Source organism: Lepisma saccharinum, chromosome 12, assembly GCF_977018435.1.
Source record: "Lepisma saccharinum chromosome 12, izLepSacc3.1, whole genome shotgun sequence".
Classification (NCBI taxonomy): Eukaryota; Metazoa; Arthropoda; class Insecta; order Zygentoma; family Lepismatidae; genus Lepisma; species Lepisma saccharinum.
The window spans coordinates 19,060,012-19,086,704 of NC_139240.1; the positions used below are offsets into that span (position 1 = coordinate 19,060,012).

The following is a 26,693-nucleotide window of genomic DNA, read 5'->3' on the forward strand; positions in this document are numbered from 1 at the left end:
TTTAGCAAGTGAAATTTGCACTTAAGATAAATTCTATGTTATTGTTGTAATTGATTATTAAAATAATAATATTTATCTCAAGTAGAAGGGGCAAGTTCTTTGAAGGAGTACCTTTTTACCCCGACCTTAGAAATTTCTGGTTACAGCTTTTGATGCTGATTTTGATGTCTCATGAAACACAAAATGAATAGGTCTCACGAAAAAACTAGTTTTTGGTTAAAAGACAACTGCAGCATGAATATTCAGTGTGCTCAGTTTGAAATTTTTATCTTAAGTTGAAAATAACTTGTGTTAAACAGTCAAATTGTGATTTCAAAAATCGTATTCTCTGCCCATGAACAGTGTTTAAACAATATATACGACGTATAATTTACTCTCTAACAAGTCAGATTAACTTCAGGATTTATTTAACCAATAAATGTGGTAGCTTTTAGTATTTTGAAAATGTATTTTTTAGTAATGAAAAATTATCGACATTCAAATAAAAATCAATTACTGCATATTTATCCAAAACTATCTTGGTGAGGGAAGGGGTTATGATGAACAATTCATTGGGAGGGCAGATTTTGATGATCAATTTTGGGGGGATACGTCAGTGGTCTTGGGGGGAATAAGCACTATAGCCTCTTAATGCCTTATCTAGCAATGGAAAGTAAACTGTCCTTGTACCCCAGTTTTGGCACCCAAACACCACTACTGATTTATAATGAATGGACAATTTATTCAACAAACACACAGAGGTAACGCAACTAACGAATAAACTGTGTGGGAGTTTTAATACGTAACATGAAATTTACTAGAGAATGACATTAGTTAGCTCAATTACATAGGAAATAATGCACCCCCTCCCCCTCTGCAGTTTCTTTGAACTTGAGTTTGAATATACTTAATTTTTCTTTAAGAGCATAATATTGTTTAATAAGGGTAATAAGGTTCTTCTACATTAAATTTTTAAGTGAGAGTATTAGGGGGGACGGAAATGTCCCATCTTGCCCCCAGTGTGCATGCCTGCTTACTATGTAATGGATTTTCTAGTTTTTTTTTAGGCTTGGTCTAATGGAATCAATTAATAACACAATTATGAAACATATGTTGAATATAAACTAATTAAGGTTTACAGGTTTCCCCACATTATCCAAATTATGCACATGTTAAATAAGTTGACCATGATCAATAAATACAACTGTGCCGGCCCCCGTGGCAGAGTGGTTAGCACATCATGCTACAATGCCAGGAGCCCCGGGTTCGAATCCTAGCCTGGGCATGAATGTTTGTGAGTGTCCATTCATCAATTTCATCATATCATATCACTCCTCCCCATCTTTGCAAATTAGTCAAAAGCGGCACAAGAAGCGAAGTAAAATAAAGCAAATTAATCAATCAACAACTGCATTTTGTATAGTATTTTTCTTATTTAAGTCCTCCAGGGCAACCTTGTGGTTTCTTTCTTGACTTTAGTGTGAATGGTCCCTGGTTGAATTCTCTGAGGGACAACTGGGGAGCTACCTGAAAGCAACTATAGCATACCCCAGTCTCGAAAGCTAGAAAACAGCAGCAATGGGACTCCATTTAGTGACCACACATCACCCAACAAACAGCTGCATGGCAGGTCTTGGCCATCAGTGTTTGTGGCATGGAGTTTAGTTAAGGATGGTATTTGTCTTATTTGGTGTGGCTTTCTTCACCTCTTTACGCAAATCATCCCTAGTTACCAAAAGCGGTTGGCCCAATGTTGAGCCAACCATACTGAAAATGGTTGCCAAAACGTAAGAACATACTTTTGGGCAACAGTAATTTTGGCCGTTTTTCCAACATTGGCCCAATGCGTAGTATTTACATTGCGCCAACACATGGTTTTACATTGGACCAACATACTGAAAACTAAAGAATGGATAGGTTTGTGTTCTGATATATAAATAATTTATTGTAAGGCCAAATGTAAACAATGGTACAAATTATTTATGAAAATAAAAAAAATACACAGCACATTCTCAGTTACCCGGTATCATTGTTTTCAAGGCACTGTATCTTCAAGTGGTAGCACAAAACTTTCTAGAGTTTCCTTAGTTTTCCACCTTTCATGGAATTTAGTCTGCACATAACATTGTTTAACCGCCTTCAAATTAATTCTTGTAAGAATGTTCTTGTTCTGCTACAGCTAAAGCAGGGTGCGAAATCACTGCAGATTGGTGGGGGGAAAGACCAGACAGACAGACACACACTATATACAGTGTGTGTGTATAATATATGAGGGCTATTTTTTCAACCTCCGATGGCGCCGCCAGGTGGCCCTTAAAGCGCTAGGAAGCGGGGCATCATGCAACATGATTGGCATCCCCCCCTGCCACTACCACCACCATGGTCAATGCTTCAGTTGAAGCTGAGCAATAGGTGTGTAGAGATGTCTGCTACAATTGACTCTCCCGCCAAGTGTGAGGTGCGCAGTATGATATGATTTTCTCAGGCAGAGGGGCACAATGCAGCGGAAAATTCACCGTCGAATGAGCTCAGTGACGGCATGGTTCGCGAATGGTACACGAAATTTCAACATTGCCGAACGGACGTTCATGATGAAGGTCAAACTAAGACCTTCTTCAACGATTCTACTGGGAAATGTTTGATCACCCTCCCTACATCCCAGACCTGGCGCCGAGTGACTTCCACCTTTTCCCGGCCATGAAGAAGTGGTTGGGAGGACGGCGCTTCCACACCAATGAGGAGCTTCGTAACACCGTGCAGACCTGTCTCAACAGACAGGCGGCACCTTTTTTTTCAGAGGGTATTGAAAAGCTGATGAATCTGTACGATAACTGTCTGAATCTTCTTGGTAATTACGTTGAAAAATAGATTGTAGGTGTACGTAACTTTTATCAATAAACCCATTTTGGTATTCTTGTATTCACTGTGGTTTTTATTTCATTCCCTATCGGAGGTTGAAAAAATAGCCGTCGTATATACTGGGTGAGGCAAAAGTCCGGCACCACCCTTTTAATTTGAAAACGACTTGATGGAGGACGATGAAATTTCGGATATGGGTAATTGGGGTGGGGGCACAACAGATGGAGCTAGTGTGTATCATGGCGGCCATCTTGAAAGCCGCCATCTTGGAATTACATCCAGATTTTTAAATGGGGAAGGGGTCATGTAGCATATCATTTTACATGTGTGCTTTCTCAGAAATTATAATATGCAGTTATTTTCCCCCTAACTTTATTTAGTGAGGATATTTTCACAGTTGAAGTTCACATTTGGCGTAATGTAATGGGTTGGTATTTATTTGTTTCAGCCAAGAACGGATTGAAATTGTTATGATAAGTGGGGAGTGCCGTGCCAGGGTCATTGCAGAAGATTTCAATGCCCGGCATCCACAGAGAGACGACATCTCACATACTACAGTGTTGTGTGTAATGCAGAAGTTTAAGGAGACGGGATAGGTGTGCGACAGAGACTGTAGTGGATAGCAGAGAACAGCTACCGACGAAGAAACAGCAATGTCAATAGTGGCATTCTTGGTCAAGAGCCCGAAACGCAGTACCCGGCATTTGGCTTCAGTGTCAAAAGTCAGTCAGAGATTCATACTCCGTGTGTTGCATACTAACAAGTGGCATCCCTAAAAATTTCAACTGCAGCAGCAGTTCTTAACTGAGGATGACCCAGACAGGCGATTACAGTTTGAAGACTGGGTTTTGTCCCGTTACAACGAGAATCCCCAGTTCCTGAAAAGTGTTCTGTTAGCGATGAGGCCATATTCTTCCTGAACAGTGAGGCAAATAAGCAGAATCATCGTTATTGGTCACATACCAACCCATCGTGGACAGATCCTCGTAAGGAAGTCAGTGAGGCAAAGGTAATGGTGTGGTGTGGGATATGGAACACCCGAATTGTGTGACCTGTCTTCATCCATGGCAACCTGAATGGTGAGAGATATCTGAATATTCACCAGGAAGATGTGTTCCCCTCACTAATGAACCAAGATGGCGAATTACCAACCTATTTCCAGCAGGATGGCTCACCTCCGCACTACGTGGATGAACAGCTCCTGGGTCACTGGATTGGTCGAAGAGGGCCCACTAAGTGACCACCCCGTTTTCCGAACCTTACGCCCCTTGACTTTTATCTTTGGGGTCATCTTTAAGTTTATCAAGAGAAAATCACTGATATCCGACATCTCCAGCACAGGATCCAACAAGCATGTGACTCTGTCGACCCTGCAGTGTTATTGCGTTGTGTGTTGCACAGAACAAGCAACACATAGAGCATATCTGGTAGGATGCCAAAGGTGAACTTCAACTGTGAAAATATCCTCACCAAATAAAGTTAGGAGAAAAATAACGGCATAATCTTATTTCTGAGAAAACGCACATGTAAAATGGTATGCTACATGACCCCTTTCCCATTTGAAAATCTGGATGTAATTCCAAGATGGCGGCTTTCAAGATGGCCACCATGATACACACTAGTCCCGTCTGGTGTGCCCCCACCCTAATTACCCATATCCGAAATTTCATCGCCCTCCGTCAAGTCGTTTTCAAATTAAAAGGGTGGTGCCGGACTTTTGCCTATATATATATATATATATATATATATATATATAATGTCATTAAATATGTGTCAATTATTAAATAATCAAATTACATTATAAAATATACAATATATTATATCAACCGTCCTTTCATTTAAAATTCGTATACAAGTTGAAAATTTTAATATACGTATGCTATGAACAAGAATAATGATGTGAGTGATAATAAGGGGGGAGGGACAAAAATTAAGAGTATTAAGAAGGTAATAGTTTCCTACATAAAATTCACATCTAAATACAGGCGCATCGCCTGATAATGTTTGCATGAGCACGTGAATACTCATGTATATGTCTTAAATTACGTACATATTAAATACACACACATGCGTATATTTATTCGAAAAAATACTATGTTTGATGTGCGAGTATATACACACAATTTACTCTGACACGACTTCTTTCACGTCTGATAACTTTTTAGATAGTTGGTAACGCTGACTCCCACGGTGTTCCACTGAGGGCGTTGAACACAATTGCTGTGCGTGTTGCATAGAGCTGACACGTAAGGGGCTGTTGGCCACTATACCCCGAAGATGTTCACTGTGCGAACACTGATGCAAGCGACAATACTTCTTACATTCCACACCAGAGTGCAGCATATACAAGGCATGTCTAGGGGCACTCGAAAAGGTCTGTGCTACATAGTTGCAAACTTAAGCGACAATTCGCTAAACCTGGCGGATTTTAAGGGGGCGACGGACAATTTCCCTTAGGTCCTTCTTGTATTACTTCAAATGTAGCGTGCTTATGGGGGGAAATTGTTGAAAATAAATTGAACTGTTATTCTCACTTTGTCAATTGAATATGAAGTTACAAGGGAGAGGAGTAAATCTGCATTTAGTACAAAAACATTATTGCGAACACTCGTATGAGAACCGCACGCGATGCCACTGTCTAAATGCTATTACGTTTTTTTAAAATATATTTATATACTTTGCAGTAGCTGGCGAAAGGCGATGAGAAATGGAGAAAAAATAACAAATCAGGCTAATTTCTGTGTTCTGTGGATTGCTGGGTTCAGTGTCCTTAGAGATGAGGCTCTTGTTGACCGTTCAGTGTGGATGTTCTCGATATAATTCCAGTAAAGTATATTCGACTTCAAAACTAATTGTTTGTTTGCTGGTTGAACAAAAACTCTTGCCCCCCGGAAAAGTTTGGTGGGGAGGATTTCAGGACAAGATCGGGGGAAATTCCCCCCTGTCCCCCCACCCGGGATTTCGCACCCTGAGCTAAAGAGACAAACAATAAGCAATTACCAACACATCTTTCATCCATGGCAGCTGACAATGAACTGGTGAGTGACTGGCGTGACTGCAAGTTGAAAATAGCTTCTACTTTCATTGCAAGTATATTATATTTCCAGTATGTGCTGTGACTGAAAAATTCGGAAAGAAACACTGTTACATGTCACTTATTTTACACTCTAGAATTTACAGGATACTCTTGAAAGTTGTCTTAGCATGAGAAAGTTGTTTTTAAAACTGATTTTGACTCACTTTTCCATGGTTGGGAAAACTTTGGCAATCACCGCTGGTCCAAGGTAAGACCAACGTCAATTTGCCAACCAACGTAAAGCCAATCATTCCCACGTAAAAACTGACGTTGGCCCAACAGTTGTGGTTACTTACGATGGCAATTAGGATAAATTTCGATTACATAAAGTCGAGGAGACTAGACATTGCTTAGTCTTAAGAAGCCACAGAGTGGGTGCCAAAAGTGAGGGGCAACTATTCCCCACGCCCCTCTTAATTGCAGCCACTGCTTCCAATATATCTACTACCCCTTCCGTTCATTCTCCTCTCCCTTCGAGCATTATCTACCGTACTATGAAAATGAAGTAAAAAAGCAGGAAATGTACTCACGAAAGTGTAAAAAGAATGCCAGAGAACAAACAGCAGAAAACGCATCCATTGAACATGTTTGCTTTGGTTGGGTCGCCCCCACCTTATTATCGCAGACCTCGTCTTGTGATGTCACTGTGAAACTACTCGACGTCCTGTAAAAATATTAATATACAAATTATGTTCAATAGTGTTGCTAACATGAACACGCGAGGTCATAAATGCAAATGGCTGTTGACGATCGTCTTATTAAAATTCTTAGTTTCACAGCACTGATTAATTATCTATCATATTCCGACATAATTTCTGAGGTTAAGATGAAATGAAACTTGCAATTTAATGTAATAGCAGCACGTTCAGCATCAAATTCACCATGTATTTAAATGAGAGAACAATTGCCCATCAAAAGCGTGGGGACTCAACAGGGGTGCTGCCACCTAAAATAGTTAGCTTTGACCAGACCTATAGTACTTACCTGAACTCAGCAATTTGGCTAGAAATCGCAAAAATACGCGGTGAGAGCCAACCAAATGATGGCGACGACGACGGATCAAAGGCGTACAGTGGCGCCAACTTTGCGAAATATTCAGTGGTCTGAACTGCAATTTTATTTTATTTTAGGCAGCACATAAGTTGGCCTAGGATTTGCCCTAAGTTACGTTCATTGTTTCTTGGCCAGAAAATGTAGGCTTTTACGTTTAAAAACCGTTACAGGTCATTTCTAAGATAAATACATGAACCCTGTAACGGCTCTTTTCCCCTCATTTAGTCATAACGAACTCATTGCAGGAAACGATTATTTAAGGATATAGTTGTCCCATTTTTAATGCTGGTAACTGTACAATGGAGCTAACTCCGAATGTTGGTACACGTTGTTACGACCTTACTTATTTTGTAACTTTGCAATTCCATGTTAAAAGAAAAATTGATATAGTGTTACCTCGAGTTCTTGTTTATGTCTATGATATTACAAAAAAAAAAAAAAAAAAAAACTGACCCAGGTTGTGACGCAAATATGAACGCGCCAATCAAGGCCTTGTTGAACTAATGTATTAACCTTTCTTTAGCAATCTAATAAAGTCAGCTCGCTTAAGACAACGGGCATTTATTATGATGTAAATATAGATTCGCCAATCAAAGATTATCAATCTTTGATGAACTAACCTAATTGTAATTAAATAATGGCGGAACATTTAATTTTGTATAATTTCAAAATGTAATATTTTATCAACGTTAAAGAAATAATTGAATATGTAAACTTTCTTTGTAAATTATTGATAGCCAAACTATGTATTTTTCAAATATCCTTCTGTTATAATTTGGAATTTGTGATAAGAAATTACCTAAAGGCAGGTGTTTGAGGCTGGAACTTTAGGTATAAATACGAAGCAGTTTGGTTTGTGAAGAGATCTGTTCTGGTGTCAGTCTAGGAAGAAGTGAATAGGTGTAAGCCGCTCTTCTGTAAAACCTAGACTGGCCATAAAGGAACGGTCTAATCTAGGAAGAAGTGAACAGGTGTATGCCGCCCTTCTGTAAAACCTAGGCTTGGGCCACCATAGTTTGACCTTTCTAGTAAGTTTTAAATTATCTGCTAACAATTGATCTCCAAGTTCCAGTTACGAGTTACCTAACCACTGGCTTTGTTCAGTGGGATCCACTAGTATTACCCTGCAAATTGTCCATGACTATTTTCATTAATTATTCTCCTACACCGTATGCATTTTTAAGCGATGGATTTTTATGTATGCTGGTACAGAAGTTATCAACAGCTTGTTTTGAGTTTTCTTTTAATTCGTGAAGCTCTTATTGGGTCAAATAAAGTGCACGAACATGGTGATGGACAATTTGCACGGTAATACTAGTGGATCCCACTGTTCTACACCTACCCTGAAGATAGGTTTCAGTGTAGACCTTTAGAGCCTCAATGCTCCCGGCTATAGGAGTAAAGGGTGAGGAAAGTTACTAGGAACGTAACAATGTTCAGTAAAAGCAAATAAAAAGGTCAACTCTTTCTATCCAGCACTCGCCTCAAACAATTTCCAGTTCAAATTGTGTCATTGTTGACCCAAAATATCTGATTCTTAAATCGAATTCTTTCATACAAGCGACACTATCTGCTGAATTTCTTGGATAATTCAAAATTTCAGGAGCACACAAAGAACATTCCGGTGCCCTACACCTCGCTTTCATAGCCGGTCCCCGTGGCGGAGTGGTTAGCACTAGGGATGGCCAAACGGATCCGGATCCGAAAAATCCGGCTCCGGATCCGAAAGTTCCGGATCCGAAAATCCGGATCCGGATCCGATAGTTTCGTATCTCAATCCCATTATAATATTACCACACCTTAAAAGGTATTATGATCTTCGATTACAAAGAAATTTTTCATTTGTTAGTCCTACAAGATTTTCTTTCAAGTGTTGTTCCTAAAATAATTTGCTACTCATCGGCTACCACACTCGTGCACAAAAATAATCTTGTTTAACATAAAATGTCAGAGGTGATTTTGTAAATGCCATTGAAACGAATATGTATTCATTCGAATGAATTGGAAATGGAAACACACATAAATGTGAGACATTCCATTCCAGGATGAAACCTTTAACACATTTAACAAGATAGAAATGTTATACAAAAATTATACAATTGTTCTACAGTTACAGTTTTAAAAATTAAAATAAAACATTATAATATATGCAGTGTTATATAATTACAGAGTGTAAGACTAACAAGGGAGGTTATCTAAGTGTCCCCCCTCCGATTTCCATGAAACTTGGCAGGTGTATAGAGGAGCCCAAAGGAAGAAATACTTGTTTTTTTGTTTCAGCTAAAAAACTGTTTTAGGGGGCAAAACCCCCCTCAAATATCAAAGTGAGGACAAATTGAAGTGGGCATTTGATCCCTGTGTCCCCCTCCGATTTCATGAAACTTGGCAGGTGTATAGAGGGAACCAAAGGAAGACATACGTGTTTTTCTTGCTTCCGCTAAAAAACGGTTTTAGGGGGCAAAACCCGCCTCAAATGTTAAGATGAGGACAAATTGACGTGGGGATCTGACCCCTGTGTCCCCCTCCGATTTCCATGAAATTTGGCAGGTGTATAGAGAGACCATAAGCTCCCTGTTTCTTCCTATGCCATATTTACGTGGTTTCGGGGTCAGATCTCCACTTCAATTTCTCCTCATCTTGACATTTGAGGGGGGAAGGGGTTGCCCCTAAAACCGTTTTTTAGCTGAAATAAAAAAAAACACGTATTTCTTCCTTTGGGCCCCTCTATACACCTGCCAAGTTTCATGGAAATCGGAGGGGGACCATAGGCGTAGCTAGAACTTTATATTTGGGTGTGCACAAAGAAAAAAATGAGGTCTTGTACCTTTTTAATAGCATATTTTGCAACACAATCACTTGGCTCTTTAACTGCACTGATGTTTGTAAAGGAATATAAATTCACTAAGTGACAGTGTTGAAAATTTCTGAATATATGTAGTAGAAAAAATCAAATTGCATAGAAATTACACACACATACAAAATGTTCATAAATGTTACAAACAAATACATCAAAATACACGTCATCTATAACAAGAGACGTCTGTCAAAGGGTACAATGTTCTTAAACCCATCAATAACTTCATTTACATCAATAGACGAAGCTTTTTCCTGTTCCACAAATAGCAAGAGCAGGGCTTCCAATCTATCCTGCTTCTGAGTTGCTGTTAATTTAGTTTTAACTTGGGTAAGCTTGGAGAAAGCTCTCTCTCACACGTGCAGCTTGAGACAGGTATAGAAGAAAGGCGCTGTAGTACAGAGTAGAATGCAGTAAATATCTTCTTTCTTCAATGACATCAAAAAATCGAAAATCTATAGACACCCGTTTAATCAGCGATAATGCACACGTTTGTATCAAGTAATGACATTTTCAACTTCTTACAAACTGCCGCTTATTTTCTCTCTTATTGAAATATCTGTCTTTAATTCTCTTGGATAAAGCAGCCCATTATGGGTGTGCCTAGGCACACCCGGCACACGCCTTAGCTACGCCTATGAGGGGGACACTTAGATAACCTCCATTGTTAGTGTATTAATTACAAATCGCGCACGCGCACTATATATATATATATATATATATATATATATATATATATATATATATACGCGTATATATGTATATTAGCAGGTAACAATATGTTATAAACACATTCTTACTTTCCAAAGAAGCGCTCATTTGGGATGGCCAAACGGATCCGATCCGAAAGTTCTGGATCCGGATCCGAAATTTTTTTGGTTCCGGATCCGGATTTCGGATCCGCTAGGATCCGGATCTGGCCATCCTTAGTTAGCACATCGCGCTACGACGCCAGGGGTCCTGGGTTCGAATCCCGGCCTGGACATAGATGTTTGTAAATGTCTTTTCATCAATTTCATCATATCATCACTCATTCTAATCTTCGCAAATTAGCCAAAAGTGGCACAGAAAGCGAAGTAAGAAATGAAGCAAATCAATCAAAATCAACCTCGCTCTCATCCAGCACTGCTACGCCGCTGGCCATGCTTTATCTGGGTAGGATTTATTAGATGTAATTCAAATAAAATGGAATTGAAAGCATATACTTTAGTATACAATTTCTTAACTATGTAACCAACAGAATTGAAAAATTATTCGTGTTCATTAGCGGTCCCAGCCATCACTGAAAAGTGTGCATCATTGTGGATTAAACCTCATAGAGCCGAGACAACAGAGAATTCGTCTCATTCCCGCAGGCTGTTTTCCACTTAAGTCTTCATGGTATAGAGCTGATATTTTACATGTATTAAAATGTTCACAAGAAACATGTAGGTAGGTTACATCGAAATTACGTTTGAATTTGGACAATAGAAATTAATCAAGTTTTCGGTGTTATTAGAGTTGACGAGCTGTATCTTTGCTGTGCCTTGGCTACTCCGCGCAGAGTGTGAGAGAGATACGTTTATGTAGTTGCCACCTACTCGCCCTTTGGGTGGTCGACAGCAAGGACAGAACGCAAGGGTAATGACGCGCAGCCAGTAGCTCCTCCCACTTGCTACTGCGCAGCCGGGCTTGGGCAGGGTTCACCCGCAAAGATACATCTCGTCAACTCTAGTTCGAAGCTTTGGTTGTCAGCCACATGTTTCGTAATCTTGTTAGGGCAGGCTTATGTAGGCCTATATATTGTCTCTTACAAAAGAAAGAACAGTCCTCAACAACAATAATGACGAAAGAAAGACAACAATCGCTGATCATTGTAGAGACTGCACCCAGTACAGGAAATTAAATGCAGCTTCTCTTTCAGGTCAGATCTATGGCTTGTTGTTGTATACAATAACAATGCTCTCGATTCAATACCAAACATTCTACGTTCAATATGACGTCATGGTTTTAATAAATCACAGAGTAATGTGACAATGAAAGAGTTAATAGTGTTTTCGGATGAAAATTTGTTTTGAAAATGGGGTGCCGAAGAAAATTAAGGGGCGTTGAAACACCCCTTCGCACCCCCCTCCCTGGCGCCGCCCCTGATCGGATATAGCCCATTGAGACGAGATTGCTTCCCATATCATTCTCTCTCTTTCTTCTCCGTCTTTTTTCTATATTTCTCCTTCACCCTTTTCTTTATTTTTCCTCTCTATCCTCTTTCTGTGACGCTTGTCTCTTCCTTTTTCCTTTTTGTTTCTTTTCATCTTTAGTTCTTTCTTCCATCTCTTTGTTGCGCTTCCATCTACCCCTCTCTATTTTTTTCGTTCCCTTTCCTTTTCCTCTCTTCCTCTCTCGGGCTCTTTTCCGTTTCTCTGTCGCACCCAGGGTCGCCCATCTTCCCAAGGCTAATGGCGAATTCCCCTCAGATCATGTCATAAACAGTGGCGGCGATTAGATGCCAAACTGGGGGAAGGAAAGTTTACTTTCTTTGGATAACCATTACTGTAACGGCGTTACAGATGACAATGTACCATGTCACCGGGCCACGATTGTTAGCGATTGGTTTTAGAAGAGCATTCTGGACAATTTCAACGAATGATTTGACCACCTAGATCGCCACACACGAACCGCGTGGAACACACTTAGGATCAGCGACGTGCACTGAGGAGTAGCTAGTCTAGCAGAGATAGATCAATCAATCTCAAATCTCTAATTATTTTCAAATCACAATATTTATTGTTTTGTTGAAGCCACAGTTCATATGCAACACTTTTTTTCACGCGCTTCTCGTCCCTCGGTGCGTTCAGCGGCCTAGTTCGCTCTTTCTCCGCCTCACAGTTCCAGGTAGAAACGGGTTTTCGAAGGGAAAGGGAAGATTTCTGCCTCTACCTCCCTTGCCCCCTCGCCACCGCTCCAATGGTTGAAAGCCCGTGCTTTCAGGTCCTCCAGTCTATCTCCTATAGGACAGATAGGGGATTGGATTCCCTTCGCTTCCTTTGTAAATCCTCTAAAGAAATAAGGGGAAATTTTTCTGCAGTACTTCTGTCCTCTGTATTTACACTACTTTTTACACTTTGTACAATATGTATGTATGATATGGGATGTACTTTTATCATTTATGCAATTGGAACGTCTTATGTGCAGACAAAAATTTTATGCTTTTTTAAAAAATATGGAATATATAATGATTAAATAACAAATATTTGCTCACGCTCTCTCTTGCTCTCGTTTTAGTAGTGTTTTATTTAAATATACTAAATCTCTTGGCCTCCAATAAAAAAATAGATAAGCTAAATAATCATAAATACGGATGTACTTATTTGGGCAAGAGAACGCGCGTTCTAATTCTTGTTGTTGGTTTGGTTTATTTTACTTCGCTTTTCTGCCACATTTGGTTATCGCGAAAATGAGGATGAGTGATGATATGATGAAACTGATGAAGGGACCTCAAAAAGAACAATTCAGGCCGGAATTCGTGACGAGCGTGCATTCTTGTTCTTATGTGTTGTACTCTGCCTGCAGTGAATAATGAAAAAAGTAGAAATGAAAAATGTATCCCAGAACTCAAAAAGCCAAATGAATATCATTGAAGAAAGTAGAAAAATGGTTTGATTAAAGTTGTGTTTTGTTACTCATCGCTTTTTCTAGCTGTATAGATTTAATCGGAATAAGTAGCTAAGAGCTTGGAAAGTCGTGAGGGACAATCATAAACAGAGAATTCTAGGCTCCTGATTTCACAGTACCCTGGAGATGCACTGGGAGGAAATTATTTGCATTTTCTTCTCTCTTCCATCGCTTTACCTAATTTCTGCCATGACGATGAACGTTGATTAAATTAAACGGGTGAGGAGTGGTTGCAAAAAAACACTCATGCAAAGGCCAGGGCTCGAGCCCAGATCCTTCAGTTCAGTTCAGGGGAAATTAGGGAAATCAAGAAATGCAAAATTTTTGAAAAAACGTTAATCATATATAAAGATGATATTTCAAAAATTCAATTGAAAATTACTACTCAGGAAAATTGCAGTTTGCTTTACCGATACCCACGTATCCGAATGGTTAGCGCCTTTCTCACACGTTTGTTGTCGGCCGACCTCCGTGGGGGAGTGCAAGCGGTCCCGGATCTGTACCCGATGGAGGTATATAGTGGTTCCGATCCCACATTAAACTATAGGTCTAGTCCCGATTAGCCTTTCTGTGTATAAAGTGGACTTAAAACGTCAAATCAACCAACCGTGGGGGAGTGGTTACCACAGCGCGCTACAACACCAGGAGTTCCTGGTTCGAAACCCTACCTGGACATGAGTGTTCTTTGTGTTTGTCCCTTCATTAATTTTGTCTTATCGTCTTCGCGATTAACCAAATGTATAAAAAAGCGAATCAAATAAAATAATTCATTGATTGATTGTTTGATTTGGTTTATTTTACTTCGCTTTCCGCCATATTTGGTTAATTGCGAAGACGATATGATAAAATTGATGAAGGGCAAGGGACACACAAAGATCACCCATTGCCAAGCCGAGATTCAAACCCGGCATCTCTGGCTCAGTAGTCAAATCAAATCGTTTTTGATTTTCGAAAGTGGGTGGAAGTTATGTGTACATGTTTTTGTAGTCATTCCTAACTTTGCAATTTTTCCTGTATTTGACGTTCTTCTTTTAGGAATACTGGGCCCTAAAGGGGGGGGGGGGATTATGACCCGTTGGGCACGCCACTCATTGCTACCCCAAGTGTCGACGTCACCGCACGTCACTGCTTAGGATCAGCGGCGTAGTTCCCACGTAAGGCTTGTAAGTCCACCTTAGAAGTTGAAATTATTGAAGAAAACGTATTTAATTCCCGTATTTATCGCTTGAACACACATAGCAATATCAGACTGCAAGTAGAACGTTTAACGAAACAATTGAGGACTTGTTTTGATTCGAGTTGTTTCTCTTTAAGGCTTCTTGAGAGGACTTACGTGAGGGTGAATAGAAGAAATGATTTAGACTCGCCCATGGCGGGTGTGTTTGCTTACGTAGTATCTTCTCAACCAATAACAGGGTGCCCCGATTCTCAAGCACTGTAAGGCGCATTACGAGTGGGTGCTAACTGGCGAGAATTTCTGTCTCCGCTGCGTCGCCATGGTCGGAAGAGATCCTAGAAAATCGATTCCCGTGTTGTTTCAACAATGCTTGACGGGAGGTGTAGCTAACAAAACGGGTGTCATTTTAAATGTGTAAACTAACTATTAAGTTCACAAAGGGATGGTTTAATGTTGGATATTACGTTCATTAGAAACAGCGAATTAAAGATAAAAGAGGAATGTCTATTAATCCTAGATCCGGCAGCGCCCGCAAAGTTAGGCGCGTGCATCCAAGTTGCCCGTAATGTTAAAAGCATACGCGTAATACTTAGCGTTATATTTACCGATTTTTTTTTACATTTTCCTTTCACTAAGTTGCTTGATATGCTTTTCAAAATGTGCGCAAATATCGTAACCATGATAATGAGTAATATTCTCGAATTCATTTGCATTTGCAAATTGTATCCTACGAATTTCCCACAAATGGTTTTGTAGTGAAAGAAAAAGAATAATAAGAATAAAAATATGACATGACCTTTCCAGAAGAAGAGTTTGTGTGCTTAACTAAGCTGTATGCGAAATTTGTCAATTGCTACCAGTTGAAAGTTGAGCTACAGGTAGCATAATTTATTCTGAAGCCGAATATCGAGTAAAGACTGTGTTTGAACTTCATGAGTACTTGCGTACTACCCATTTGAATGAAGCTGTTGAACAAGTGTACAAACTAACAGAATTGTTCCTCACTGTTCCTGCCTCAAGCTCGTCGGTGGAAAAGTCGTTTCCTGCACTGAAGAGGATTCATACATTTCAACGCAGAACACAGACTCAGGCAAGGAAATCTGACTTGGGACTGATATCCATTGAAAAGGAGCTGCTAAAGACATTGACCAGAAACTCCCGATTCTACGACGACGTGATTGAGGAGTTATAGTATAAATGAGAATTTTCATTAAGTAATACATATGTTACTATTGTTAACATAGAGTGTGTGCATTTTGTGTTTGAAATTGAGTATGCCCATACATGACTTAGATTCAAATAAATTCTATTTAGTTAAAATATCTTTGGGTTTTCTTTATCCAATATTCAGGTCAGGTGTATCTAAAGAAGTCTTACACCTTTCATACAATCACGCTACGCCACTGCAGGATCCATTCGCGCACAACCATGCAATTATGGGAGGCTATCGAGACTGCATGGCTGAACATCTCTTCAGGTGACTTCCGTCCAGACGCAGATTCACGAGGAGGGTCATAGGGGCGACCGCTCCTCCCAACTGCCATGTTTGGGTGTATAATATTCAAGACCCAATCGTTCGGTACTTTTATCACCACGTTTAAAAGGCTCGAGAAGTCCACTTTATACTCATCATAGGCTAATCGGAACTGGACCTACAGTTTAAATTTGGATCAGAAAGATTCTACAAGATGCGTTAAAAGGGAATCGGAGCTGAGACCACTGCAGAGACTGCGTTTTTATTTCTTTGTTTATTCATTTTACTTCTCATATCTGATCTTCAGTTTAGCGTGACAATGGAGGAATTATGATAACAATAGAGGCGTAGCAATGAGTGGGCGAGCGCCCGGGACCTCGTGTGCCATGGGCTTATTAACTTTTTTAATGTAATAGACGTGAGAAAAATAGACGGAAAGGGCTAATTATTGTGGCCGATAAAACAACAATATTATGTTTTTAACCAATCATAAATTCTAGTGAAACATTATACTTTGATTGAATACGTCAACTATTTAGTATTTTAAATAAACTGAGTGGTAATCTGATTTTAGAATATTCAGGAAGTCAAACAACAACAATAAAACGTTCTCTTACAAAGGTTGATAAGCATAAACACAATTTTTGACTTCTCATAACTTAGCGGTTCGAGAACATCGAGAAACATTATACGCAGCAGAAGCAACAGAAAATTACGGAAACTTCACGTATTTGATGAAATTTCTTTCCAAATATGACCAATTAGCACAAGAACATTTCAGACGTATACACAATAAAATGATATTCACAATAATTATCCACGTTCTTTAAATTCAAAGTGAACTGATACAGGTAATGAGCAAACGGCTATTATATAATGTCAAAATGGCTATAAAAAAAATAGCTAAGTCCAGAGATTTACTAACTTCACGATCAGTTTCAATAATTACTTTCTTTAAGTTCGAAACTTCTTCTATTATATTCTAGATTATTTTGTAAGTGAACGTGACCTAACACAAAACAGCACAACAATGTTTTAAACATGCAACACTTATTATTCATTGTTGAAGCTCGTTACAGTAGCTATGGAACTCCAGTCAAAAACTGACGCCCCGACACGTATAATAATTTTATTCTATTTTTACTTAAGGTAAAAGTTCTTAATACCGGATTTCCATTCAAAAGTGGGGAGATTTGGGCAGCTGCAGGATAGTATATGTAAGTTTTTGTTAAAATGTTTTGATTCAAAAGATTCTCATACCCAAATATGTTCATGTAAATTTTTCATAATGTGATATATTCTGTGAAGCAATTTTTTTTACGTTTAGATTGTCCTGTGGCCTAGAAGAGGAGAGAAATAAAACTTCTTATTTCCAGTTTAGTTCGTTTGAATAATGGCTTAAAAGTTAACATGCAGTATCAGGTTTGAATTATGGCTTCTTAAAATTTAACAGGTTATGGGCCCAGCCCAGGTGTTCATGAACTGTGCTGCAATGTACTTTGGAGTTGCTTCATCACAGTGAAAAATTTTATCGTAAATTTTTGTGATGTACTCATGACTGATCACATGATATGATAATGTATGTAGTGCTTGTGAAGCTTTGAATCGAAATTTGTGCAATGTAATTTTTTTTGTACGAAAATTACGGTGTCAAGAAAATTGAAACAAATTCGATACTACAATGACGACTCCAATCGTGATTAATAGTGGACAGCCAAACAATAAAAAACTGGAAGGTGTTAAGAATTACGCCACGTGGAAGTTCGTAATGAAATTAACTCTGATCGATAGTGGTTTATGGGACTGTATCGAAGCAGCTACTCCAGTGGATCCAGTTCGAGACCAGAAAGCGTATGCCAAGATTTGTTTGTGCGTGCATTCTTCTTGCTACCCACATGTTAGAAATGCTGAAAGTGCAAAGGCAGCATGGAAAAATTTGAAGGCAGCTTACGAAAATCAAGGTATAAGTAGGCGCTTAGCAATTAAAAGAAGACTGACCAGAGTGCGTTATGAAGATTTTCCTTCAATGGACTTGTACCTTGGTGAAATAATCTCATTACAACAAGAGTTGGCGGACGTGGGTTGCAGTGTCGATGATGAAGAAATCGCCGAAATTATGTTGATTGGATTGCCTGAAGAGTTTAATCCTTTGGTAATGGGTATTGAAGGAACACAGACGAAACTTACCAGCGAGTTTGTGAAGTCACGGCTCATGCAGGGTGATTTTCGACGAAGTGAAAATGTTTCCAAGGATTCTGCATATTTAGCTTCAGATAAGAAGAAGGGTCCATTTGTACCTATTTGCCATCATTGCAAGAAGGAAGGCCACATAAAGCCTAGATGTCCTCAACTACAGAAGTCTAAGAAGCGGATGAAGAAACCTACAGTTACGAAGCAAGGACCAAGTTCTTCGCAACACAATAATTCGTTTTTGTTGACTACCCACAGTGCTTATGCCAGTAAAATATTTAATGATGATGACTGGTTACTAGATTCAGGGTGTACTTCACACATGAGTAAACGTAAAGATTGGTTTGATAATTATTCAAATTCTAAATCATCTGAAATTACCATTGCAAATAATCAAAAGGTGATCAGTAATGGAATTGGTGATGTGAAAGTAAAACTCAAAAATAATGTGCAGAAGTTAATATCTAAAGTGATGTATGTTCCAGATATTACTGCTAATTTGTTGTCTGTTAACAAAGTTACTGAAAAAGGTTATGTTATGCTTTTCGATGACAAACGGTGTAGTGGTTACAATGTATCTGATATTGAGATAAAGGCTACTCCAAAATTTACAGCAACAAAGGTAGGTGGCATTTATAAGTTAGACCAGGCTGAAAATTTGTCCATGATGAATTTAAACAATACTACTGTAAATTCTCTTGAAAATTGTGAAGAGACAGTAGCTATGTTGTCAGTTAATGCTTCACAAGATGTATGGCATAAACGTTTAGGTCACTTGAATCTAAAAGGAATGATATCTTTGAGAAATAATTTAGCTGATGGAGTATGTTTTCATGATGACACCCCAAAACAATGTATCCCTTGCATTGAGGGGAAGCAGAAAACTGCATCCTTTCCCAAGGGAGTGGCAAAAAGAGCTAAAGAAAAACTAGAGTTAATACATTCTGATGTTTGTGGACCAATGTCCGAATCAAGTTGGGGTGGTGCACGATATTTTGTTACTTTTACTGATGATTATACTCGCAAGAGTTTTGTATATTTTCTTAAATTTAAGCATGAAGTATTTGAAAAATTTGTAGAGTTCAAAGCTTTTGTAGAAAATCAGTGTAATTTAAAAATTAAGAAACTTAGATCAGATAATGGTACAGAATACTGTAACAAGAAATTTTCTGCATTTCTCAGTGAACATGGTATAATCCATGAGACAAGTGTTCCATATACTCCGCAACAAAATGGAGTTGCCGAGAGACTAAACAGAACAGTTGTAGAAAAGGCTAGAACCATGCTTCATGATGCTAATCTCAGTAAGAGATATTGGGCTGAAGCAATTTCAACAGGTGTATACCTGAAGAATGTTTGTCCTACAGTTGCAATTAAAGATGCTACTCCAGAGGAAATGTGGACAGGACATAAAGTTAATCTAAGTCATCTTTGTGTATTTGGTTGTACAGCATATGTTTTGACACCAGACTATAAACGAAAAAAGATGGATAGTAAGTCGAAGCCATACATTATGGTAGGTTACTGTGAGTTTACAAAAGGTTATAGATTAGCTGATACTTCTAATTCTGGTAAGGTTATTAAAGCAAGAAGTGTTATATTCCTGGAAAATGTTGCAGGGTCATGTGTCGATAAGACAGATGTCAACACTGACATGTCTTCTGATGTAATTTTACCTCTGACTGTACAGATACCATTTAGTGGATCACAAGTTAAAAACAATGACAGTCAAAATATTGTAGGTGCTAGACAGAAATCTGAAGAAAAGTCAAGTGACACTTTATGTGTTGATAGTAATGTCGGCGAATTATCAGAAGTAACAAATTCAGAAACTGCTGAATGTTCTAATGTAGGTAGTGATTTTTCTCAAAATGTAGAACAAGAAAATGGTAGACCTGTTAGAAATAAGCAATTACCAATTTGGATGGGTGATTATGATTTATCCGACACATCCTTTATGAGTTTTGAGGAACCTGTAAGTTTTGAAGATGCCACAACATGCAAAGAAAATTCCAAATGGAAGAGAGCGATGGATGATGAATATAAATCACTCTTGAAGAATGAAGTTTGGGAATTAGTAGATCGTCCAAAAGACCACAGTGTAGTTAAATGTAAATGGGTATATAAAGTAAAACAAGATGTAAATGGGGATGTAGATAGATACAAAGCTAGATTAGTAGCACGGGGCTTTACGCAACGATACGGTATCGATTATGAAGAGACGTTTGCACCTGTTGTAAGACACTCTACTCTCAGACTTTTGTTTGCTATTGGTGTGGAATACAATATGGACATAGATCATATTGATATAAGTACTGCATTCCTGAATGGTGATTTAAATGAGACAATTTATATGGAACAACCACAAGGTTATCAGGTTGATAATAAAGTGTGTCTACTCAAAAAGAGTTTGTATGGTCTAAAACAAGCAAGTAGAGCTTGGAATCAGAAAATACATGATGTATTAATCAAAATGAAATATGATCAATCAAAATGTGAACCTTGTGTTTATACAAAATGTATAAAGGGTAAAAAGATGATTGTAGCATTGTATGTTGATGATATTTTTGTATTTAGTGAAGATGCATGTGAAAAACAAATGTTGATCCATGTACTGAAAGAACATTTTGATGTTAAACTATTGGGACCAGTAAGACATTGTCTAGGAATGGAGGTTGACAGGAATAAGAAATTGAATACTCTAACTTTATCTCAAAAGCAGTATACTAAACAGTTACTTACACGTTTTGGTATGAATAATTGCAAAACTGTTTCAACTCCCATGGAGCTAAATGTAAAATTAGAAAAAGCTGAGAAATGTGAAACCAAATTTCCCTATCAGCAATTGGTAGGTAGTCTCATGTATCTAGCAGTTTGTACGCGACCAGATATTGCTTTTGCTTGTAGTAAACTCAGTCAATTCAATAATTGTTATGATGTAAGACATTGGGTTGCAGCAAAAAGAGTCTTAAGATATTTGGCAGGTACACTAGATTATAAACTTAAATTTCAAAAAGGTGGAAATGAAGTAAAAGTGTACACAGATGCTGACTGGGCTAATGATTTGGTAGATCGTAAGTCATACAGTGGTTTAGTTGTAAAATTTGGAGGCTCAATTGTAAATTGGGAATCAAGGAAGCAACGAACAGTTGCATACTCAAGTACCGAGGCAGAGTATTATAGTTTGGGTGATGCTGCCAAAGAGGCACAATTCATGAAAAATTATGTTATCAGAGATAATTGATATTAAGGTGACAATTACAATTTTTAATGATAATTTAAGTGCTCATAAAATTGTTGAAAATTCTCAGCACCATAGGCGTACAAAGCACATTGATGTACGACATCATTATATTAGGGATGCTGTTCAACAAGGAGATTTTCATTTGGTTTATCAACCAACAAATGATATGATAGCAGATTTGTTAACAAAACCTGTATCTAAAATTGTGCATGACAATTATGTATCACAGTTAGGTATGAAATAATTATGGTCACATGTATGTAAAGTATACATATTTGAGTAAGGGGAAGTGTTTTGATTCAAAAGATTCTCATACCCAAATATGTTCATGTAAATTTTTCATAATGTGATATATTCTGTGAAGCAATTTTTTTTTGCGTTTAGATTGTCCTGTGGCCTAGAAGAGGAGAGAAATAAAACTTCTTATTTCCAGTTTAGTTCGTTTGAATAATGGCTTAAAAGTTAACATGCAGTATCAGGTTTGAATTATGGCTTCTTAAAATTTAACAGTTTTTGATTTTTTTTCAGTCGCTTTTCTGTAATTTCTGGCTATTAGCGATGATGCAGATGAGTGATGGTGTGATTAAATTAATGAAAGGACACTTACAAGGACACCCATGTCCACATCGAGATTAGAACCCGGGAACTTCTGTAGCAAGATCGAAAGTCGGCCACTTAACATACTCGATCATCGAACCGGCGTGTTTCTGTTATTAATGCTACATTGACTTGGCTTATTTTATTTATTTTTTCTGCCACTTTTGGCTACTCGTGAAGATGAAGATGATGGGCCAGTCACAAAGAACACCCATTCCCAGGCCGGCATTCAAACCCGGGACCCTTATTAATGCTATATATGTCAAAGGTGTTTGTCTATAAAACAGATAAACCCTGTGACCAACAGGTCTTAGAGTGACAAAGTCTGCCAACCAGATTTCAGTTAGATGGCGCCTAGTGAACTCATACAGTCCCATCACCGCTGCTGTATACAGCTTGATAGATTAATTTCAGAATTAATGCTAGTTATTCTCTTTATCTGCTATTTTATCTACTAACAACAAAATATAACACACAGGATTTTCCTGAAGTAACTTGGATTCTTGCTGTAACACGATTATGCCTTGTTTCCATATTAAACACACTATAGCTGCTGACCAAGGCAGATTTTTGAAAATATTAAGAGCACTTTACACGTCATGTTTCCACCCTATATCTCATGGATCCCTGTTGTTCGGATGGCAAGAAAAACTGTATGGCCTCTTCTGATAAGGTTTTCCCCTACCGTTTGGTAAGAGACATCGTGGAAGTTTCACCTAGGACAATGGGCCTGCCTCTGGCCATATACTAGGTGTGATAGTACATGAGGTTTTCCGAGTTTGTACGAGTTATAGTGCAGGAGGCCTTAGCAGACGACAATATGGGGGTGTGTCTGCGAGAATCAATCAGGTCCGCGAATGAGCGACCCGGTTGCCACAGCTAGCTCGCTGCACCCTTCTGGAAGGGTGAGTGACCTCTGCCTCTCTTCCAACTGAAGAAAAGAGGCCCTCACAGATGGTAGAGACCTTGACCGCGTTGTGAGGCTTTGGACTGACATCTACTTGTACCAACCAAACCGCATCTTTTCAGGATCTTAAGAGACATAGATTGCACAGGAACCATCCACAGAATTATGGAAGCTATTGCACCGACAGGAAAGTATATCAGATGTCCTAAATCCACGGCCTCAAAATCAACAACACAAGGATGTTCACAGAGATCCAGAATTGTGGAATCTAAACTTGGAACCATCTCTAGAAAAAGTAGGAAATATTTCGGGATCAAAAGCACAAATAGACTATGCAGATGACTTAATAATTGTAATATAAGGTAATTCAAGAACAGAGTTGGAAAGATAGTCCAGTATTGCGATAAACTCTTTCGAGGACTTGTATGATACAGTGAAATTGATGATTGCCACCCAGGAGACGGACACATTTTATAATCCTAAAGGGTAAGCTGAATGCTAATAAAAACCCACAAATAAAACTCGGAGAAACATCTTAGAAGAGTAAAGGAAGCTAAATATCTAGGTGTGGAACTTCAAAAGCTTAGTCTGTAATAAATAAATTGGTAGCAATATGTTCGAATACATTCAGACTCTCTATGTCGCTTATAAACCTATTCATATTCATAATCTATAACGCGATTGTTTCTTTCGACGGACCAATCTGAGTAGACTAACCAAAAATATTCAGTCCGTTCGATTTGGCGCTGGACCGAGATAGCGTGTGACATGGCGCAGATGCCGGCATTTTTGTCTCGTAACGTCTTGCTTATTTACTCACATACGTATCGTATCTTTAGCATGTAGAACAATTGCATTTATATTGCATAACGAGTACTAACCTGTGTTATAAGAGTTGTTCAAAGTTGTTCATGCGCTATCTAAGCCCAAAGCCAAAACGAACGCACTGTACAGTGGTGGGAAAAAGTTCCATGAAGGCGTATAGGGGGTGTGGGGGTAACGCCCCACACTTTCTTGATCCGGTCGTGAGTGGGGGTGATGTGATCAGCATCACGCCCCTGGCCGCCTTTACCCCCCAGGGTTTCCCCCGGGTACCTATGTTATTCGACGCTGGGTGGGCGCCGGGGCCGCTTCCAACGTTAGAAAAGTTCCCGGGTTTGAACCGGCCGGGGATCGAACCCGGGACCTTTAGCATGGTAGTCGGACACGTTACCGACTGAGCCACCGCGGAGAATCGGGATTTTGTCCACGTGTTCAAGCGGCTCCAGTGACCACTCAGCTTCGTATAAAGTGGGTACCTGGATGAAACTGGGGGGGGGGGGTAACGCGGCAAGGGGCGTGGTGCTGATCACATCATACCCACTTTCTGCCTGATCAAGAAAGCTTGGTGCCTTATCTCCACACCCCTACACGTCTTCATGGCTATATACATATGACTATATACATCCCGATTTTGTTGGAACAGAACTTCCCAATCTCTACGTGGGCTTTCTTTCAAGTTCCGTAGGGATTTGAATAGGCTCCAATATTTCTTGACACAATTCATACATGTTATATTTCCTTATAAGAACAACAGCCGATATCCTTTGTGTGCGTGTGTGTGTGGGGAGGGTGTATAATCCAAACATCTGAGGTGATCCTTTTCCCACTACCCACTCCATTCTCAGAAATAAATCTGAATTCCACGCACTGAAAATGTAGCACTTTCTACATCTTAGCATGCAAATATCTAGTAGGAAAGTAATGTGTGGAAAGAGAAAAATTAACGCTTTGTAACGGCACTCTGGAAATTTCGTAGTATTTTTTTTTCCAATTTGAACTGACATTCATAATATTCATTAACAATCCCAATATTGACTGAAGAATAGCTTAGTCGTTCTGCTACTTTCAATTCTTCATTAGCGTAGTCACCGTAACTCTCTCTCTCTCTCTCTCTCTCTCTCTCTCTCTCTCTCTCTTAGCCTTCCCGATGGCGCAGTAGTAGTGGAGTCGCCTTGTAATCAAGGAGTCCCGGGTTCGATACCCGGTGGAGAACACATAGTGGTTAGGATTCCACTTCAAACTGTAGATGCAGTCCCGATTAGCCTTACTGTACACAAAGTGGACTTAAAATACCAAATGAAAATAAAAATCAAAATCACCGTAACTCTCTACAAAGCCAGAGGACCCAGGTTCGAAACCTAGTGAGGCTTAGATGTAGCATTGCATTCGTATCATTACCATAGGCGTAGGTACGGGATGTGCCGGGTGTGCCTAGGCACACCCTAATGTGCTGCTTTATCAAAGAGAATTAAAGACAAATATTTCAATAAGAGAGAAAATAAGCGGCAGTTTGTACGAAGTTGAAAATGTCATTAATTGGTACAAACGTGTGCATTATAGCTGATGAAACGAGTGTCTATAGTTTTTCGATTTTTTTATGTCATTGGAGAAAGAAGGTATTTACTGGATTCTACTCTGTACTGCAGCGCTTTTCTTCTATACCTGTCTCAAGCTGCACGTGTGAGAGAGAGCTTTCTCCAAGCTTACCCAAGTTAAAACTAAATTAACAGCAACTCAGAAGCAGGATAGATTGGAAGCCCTGCTCTTGCTATTTGTGGAACAGGAAAAAGCTTCGTCTATTGATGTAAATGAAGTTATTGATCAGTTTAATAACATTGTACCCTTTGACAGACGTCTCTTGTTATAGATGACGTGTATTTTGATGTATTTGTTTGTAACATTTATGAACATTTTGTATGTGTGTGTAATTTCTATGCAATTTGATTTTTCTACTACATATATTCAGAAATTTTCAACACTGTTATTTAGTGAATTTATATTCCTTTACAAACATCAGTGCAGTTAAAGAGCCAAGTGATTGTGTTGCAAAATATGCTATTAAAAAGGTACAAGACCTCATTTTTTTCTCTGTGCACACCCAAATATAAAGTTCTAGCTACGCCTATGATCATTACCCAGGGAGGTGCAGTCTAGCGTTCGGAAAAGTTCGGAACCGTTCGTAAACCTTCACGGATGACGTCGGCCAAGGGACATCTCAAAGACGAGCACCAGCAACGGCATAGAAATTCACACTTCTTCCGTGTTTTCGGAAATAAATTTGTTTTAAAAATCGAATGAATGTTCTGGCGTGTGTGTGTGTAAGTAAATGTAACATTATATGTATAGAGCAGGCTATACCTAGGTACTATCTAGTAAACTGTGTCGCTGAAAGTTAACTATCAATAGAATTAACATGTAATGAAAAGCAGGAAATCCCGCTCGGAGGTGGAGCAGAGGTTTGTTCAGAATTTTCTATTTCAGTGGTGTAAGTTCGTGTTTATGGGGGTGAAAAGGTATATTCAGAGCCAAAGTGATCACAAAGTTGTGCTTTTTAAAAACATTGTGTGGGGTGTTAGGGCGAAGTTGGTGGATAAATCACTGGGTCCGAGACATTACAACTTCATGTTTCATAATCTAAAACTTGATTTTTTAGCACTTTCATCCTGTAGTGTCTGCAGTTTCTTTATTTGTTCTTCAGCACGTTTTAATTTCTTTTTCAGAGTTTCCAACACACTATCTTGTTGGAGATTGGGCATATTTCCAGTACTCAAAAACTGCAATGCAATGCAAATTATGTGCAATGCAAATTA

General features: G+C 38.9%; 1 protein-coding gene across 1 annotated transcript in view; it reads right to left on the minus strand.

Annotated features, from left to right (window-relative positions):
- Nucleotides 1-26,693, minus strand: part of LOC145996397 (uncharacterized) — a 96,159-nt gene that overhangs the window by 41,177 nt on the left and 28,289 nt on the right. The window contains exon 2 of the mRNA XM_083132844.1: nucleotides 6,445-6,578. Within this exon, the coding sequence (XP_082988970.1) occupies nucleotides 6,445-6,500 (56 nt within the window). The 5' untranslated portion in view covers nucleotides 6,501-6,578. The remainder of the gene's footprint in view (nucleotides 1-6,444; nucleotides 6,579-26,693) is intronic.